The 4,474-nt window shown below is 40.1% G+C and overlaps 1 protein-coding gene across 1 annotated transcript in view; it reads left to right on the top strand.

Annotated features, from left to right (window-relative positions):
• Positions 1-4,474, top strand: part of LOC133612672 (tumor protein p53-inducible protein 11-like) — a 100,553-nt gene extending 96,079 nt beyond the window's left edge. Inside the window, exon 8 of the mRNA XM_061970300.1 lies at positions 3,373-4,474. Within this exon, the coding sequence (XP_061826284.1) occupies positions 3,373-3,506 (134 nt within the window). The 3' untranslated portion in view covers positions 3,507-4,474. The remainder of the gene's footprint in view (positions 1-3,372) is intronic.

The raw sequence follows: 4,474 nt of genomic DNA, 5'->3' as shown, positions 1-4,474 counted from the left end.
GTCTGCAAGACCTTGTTTTGTCGAGGCGATCTTAGATTGTGATGGAAAACCGTCCACGCCCCAACCTCTCCAAGATGTTTCACAGCTATTTCGTTTTTAAGTCAAGGTCTAAAATAAACTTCATGGTCACATAAGGTATTGTATGTTTGGAGCATAATGTATAGTAGTAGTACACTAGTATTGTATACTCATAACTATTTGCATATTCATATCACACTTTGTGCATATCACTCTCTATCCATTACATCTAGTTTGTATACAGTACAGGCCAAAAAGTTTGGACACACCTTCTCATTCAATGCGTTTTCTTTATTTTCATGACTATTTACATTGTAGATTGTCACATCAAAACTATGAATGAACACATGTGGAGTTATGTACTTAACAAAAAAAAGGTGAAATAACTGAAAACATGTTTTATATTCTAGTTTCTTCAAAATAGCCACCCTTTGCTCTGATTACTGCTTTGCACACTCTTGGCATTCTCTCGATGAGCTTCAAGAGGTAGTCACCTGAAATGGTTTTCACTTCACAGGTGTCATAGTTTTGATGCCTTTAGTGAAAATCTACAATAAATAGTCATGAAAATGAAGAAAAGGCATTGAAATGAGAAGGTGTGTGCAAACTTTTGGCCTGTACTGTATATCTGCCATGTTAGATATACGTAACTCCCCAGGATCATTTTCACTGCATTTGTTTTAGCAGTTTAGCTAATGTATGTCATACTTGCCAACCTTGAGACCTCCGAATTCGGGAGATTGGGGGGGGGTGGGGGGTGGGCGTTGTTGGGGGCGGGAATGGGGTTAAGGGGGGAGGAGTACCGTATTTTTCGGAGTATAAGTCGCACCGGAGTATAAGTCGCACCTGCCGAAAATGCATAATAAAGAAGGAAAAAAACATATATAAGTCGCACTGGAGTATAAGTCGCATTTTTTGGGGAAATGTATTTGATAAAAGCCAACACCAAGAATAGACATTTGAAAGGCAATTTAAAATAAATAAAGAATAGTGAACAACAGGCTGAATAAGTGTACGTTATATGAGGCATAAATAACCAATTCGGGAGGGTTGGCAACAATGTTTCCTCTAATTGTTCATGTGTGTGAGCAAACACAAAAACTCCCTGAGCATTCAGTGGAGCACATGTGAGCAACATCACACGTGGCAATACCAGCAGCACACCTGTCTCAAACCAATCTTTAAAATAACACTCAAATGACAGGAGTCATTTTCATGAGATTATTTTCTAATATTAGTGATTTGGCCCACTTGTAATGAAAATAAAATAAATCTTGTTTTTCATAAGCTATGGATTAGTATTGTACAATATGTCTGGGTGGGGGTCCTGCTTTGGAAATCATTTGTACCCCTTTCAGAGATCACATTTAGTTCCCCTTAAACATCCTCATGTTGCACAATGAAATGTAAGCATAGGATGAAGTGTGCATTCCTGTAACTTTCTCTAGTAACAGCATTCCATGATTAATATCAATAAATTAACATGAATAATAAATGACAGTAGAATAAGCACACGTATGACTGAGGAGTCATAGTGTAACTTTGTGTGGTGTTTGAGTTGTCCGACTTTTTGTGTGGCCATAAACGCACCAGGGGCTTAGTGGTATGCGTGTTGGTGACAGATGACAAGTTGCTTTTGGCCTGGTTTGTACGGCAGAAAATTACTAGTTTTTCCGGACAGAAGTGTTTTACTCGTGTTTTGGTGTGGTTATGGCCGAATATAAACAGTTTTGCTCAATAAAGTGATCGATATAATTCCTGTCCTCGAAGCATCTCGATAGACGTTACAATAATTGAACGGTGTTGATGAACACCGTTAGGGCCGCTTGTTGTCACTGTCACTCAGAGTTGCATTGCAAAATTACACAGAATAAATTATGTGTTTATTTTGTTTAGAATTCAGATGAGATTTGATTTGGTGCGCGGCCATACTTGCCAACCTTGAGACCTCCGATTTCGAGAGGTGGTGGGGGCGTGGTCGGGGGTGGGGCGGGGCGTGGTTAAGAAGGGAGGAGTATATTGACAGCTATATATATCCATCCATCCATCCATCCATTTTCTACCGCTTATTCCCTTTGGGGTCGCGGGGGCGCTGGAGCCTATCTCAGCTACAATCGGGCGGAAGGCGGGGTACACCCTGGACAAGTCGCCACCTCATCGCATATATATATATATATATATATATCTCTATCTCTACATCCTGAAAATATACAAACAAAACTTTGTTTAGATAATTGATACTTCAAACTTGCATAAATAAATCTTAAGGAATATAACATAACTTGGCTTCTGAGAGCTTCAAAATGTAATGAATAAAATGCTAAAGTTGTTGATAAACAAGCAATTATTTTAATAATTAAATATGGTCATTTTAAATTAATTATTATGATAATTTCAAATTAATTATTTCAAATATGTTTATTTTAATGTATAATTCTATGGCTGGATGTAATAAGGAGTCAGAAAAAATACAAATAAAAATACAATTAATTTTGATGTTTTTAGCAAAATATAGTCAACATTTATTTATTTATTTATTTTTTTTTAATTAATAAATATATTTATTTTTAGATAAGATAAACATAATAATACAATGTATCTCTAGTCTGGATGATTTAGTTCTTGTCACCCTGTTGTCCTCCCGTCGTGAAAAAAGGCTGTCCTCACTCAGGTCCACATAGAGCTGGAGGGGGCGTGGCCTCCAGCTCCGGCTGAAAATCGGGAGATTTTCGGGAGAATATTTGTCCCGGGAGGTTTTCGGGTGAGGCGCTGAATTTCGGGAGTCTCCCGGAAAATTCGGGAGGGTTGGCAAGTATGTGCGCGGCATATATTTGCTGTGCGCAGAGGACGCTTGAGCAGTGCGCAATTGCGCGGGCGCGCACCTAAGAGGGAACGTTGGCTGGCAAGTATGATGTATGCTCATCAAAGCTCTGAGAATTATGCTCATGCTCTGTGATCATGGTTTCCTAGTGCCCTCTGGTGGTTAAGAGGTACGATTACACCAAAACAATATTTTCTCTTTTTCCTATTGACAATCATTAATCTGTTTTTATGGAAAAAGCGTAGTGATATACCAGGATTACAGTCTGTTAAAAATAGCAGTTGTAATTGGAGTCAATGGGGCTGATACCTAGTATTTAAGAGAAAGTGTGTATACTTTTTGTATCCTATTCTAATGCCATTTTATAAACATTAAAAAAAACAACTCCCTGCCTTCAGTGACAATCTACAATGTAAATAGTCATGAAAATAAAGAAAACGCATTGAATGAGAAGGTGTGTCCCAACTTTTGGCCTGTACTGTACATTGTTTATACACACAGTGTATAATTACCGTGTCCCTCTATGGTTGCAGTGACATCCATCACCTTAATAGAGATTGGCATGCTGCCCCATGCTGCCATGCTGCTGCTCCTCAGCCGAGTACTCTTCCTGGTGGTCACCATGGCGTACTACTACCACCTGGGTCGCAAGGCGAAGAAGGTCTGAGCTTGGCTGCGGCGGTTTTTTTGGTTTTTCCCCCCCACCCCACAAGGAGAGGACAGCCGAGCACCGATCACAAAGATGCGGCAGGAAGGTTTGGATTGTTGTTTGAATTGGAGCTGGGAGCGTTATTTTTGCCAGTGGATGCACGCTCCACCCTCCATCCACGGGACCTAGCTTAGTATCACCCTGCCAATAGAACATTACAGACTCTATACGGAAACTCAAGACCTCATGGTATGAATGATGTTGCGAGGTCCAACACAAATCCCGCGTTTTGAGTGCTGTTGTTGTAAAAAGTTCTATGATATTGTATTCTTGTGTTCCTTTGTTTCAGGTATGTACTGTACACAGACGTCTCTCACGCTGTTGCACATAGGCCAAACGTTTGGACACACCTTTTTTATTCACAACACAACTGATGGTCCCAACCCTATTGACAAAGCCAGAAATTCCACCAATCAACCCTGATAAGGCACACCTGTGAAGTGAAATCCATTTCAGGTGACTACCTCTTGAAGCTCATGGAGAGAATGCCAAGCGTGTGCAAAGCAGTAATCAGAGCAAAGGGTGGCTATTTTGAAGACGCTAGAATATGACACAAGGTTGTTTGGCAACACTAAATGGTCCCTAGTGTGTGAATGTTGTCTGTCTATCTGTGTTGGGCCTGCGATGAGGTGGCGACTTGTCCAGGGTGTACCCCGCCTTCCGCCCGATTGTAGCTGAGATAGGCTCCAGCACCCCCCGCCACCCCAAAAGGGACAAGCGGTATAGAAAATGGATGGATAGAACATAAAACATGTTTTCAGTTATTTCACCTTTTTTTGTTAACTAGTGTATTTTCACCCTTTTTTCTGTCGACTACTCAAAAAAAAAAGTTGTTTTATGAACCGGAAAAATTCCTGGTTTTCCAGGAATTCCGTAATACCATTTCTCAATTACAAATGTTACTACTTCAACATTTCTTGACCGTT

The sequence above is a fragment of the Nerophis lumbriciformis genome, linkage group LG10, assembly GCF_033978685.3.
Source record: "Nerophis lumbriciformis linkage group LG10, RoL_Nlum_v2.1, whole genome shotgun sequence".
Lineage (NCBI taxonomy): Eukaryota > Metazoa > Chordata > Actinopteri > Syngnathiformes > Syngnathidae > Nerophis > Nerophis lumbriciformis.
The sequence above is the reverse complement of the archived record's forward strand: the minus strand, read 5'-3'. Positions and strand labels throughout refer to the sequence as shown.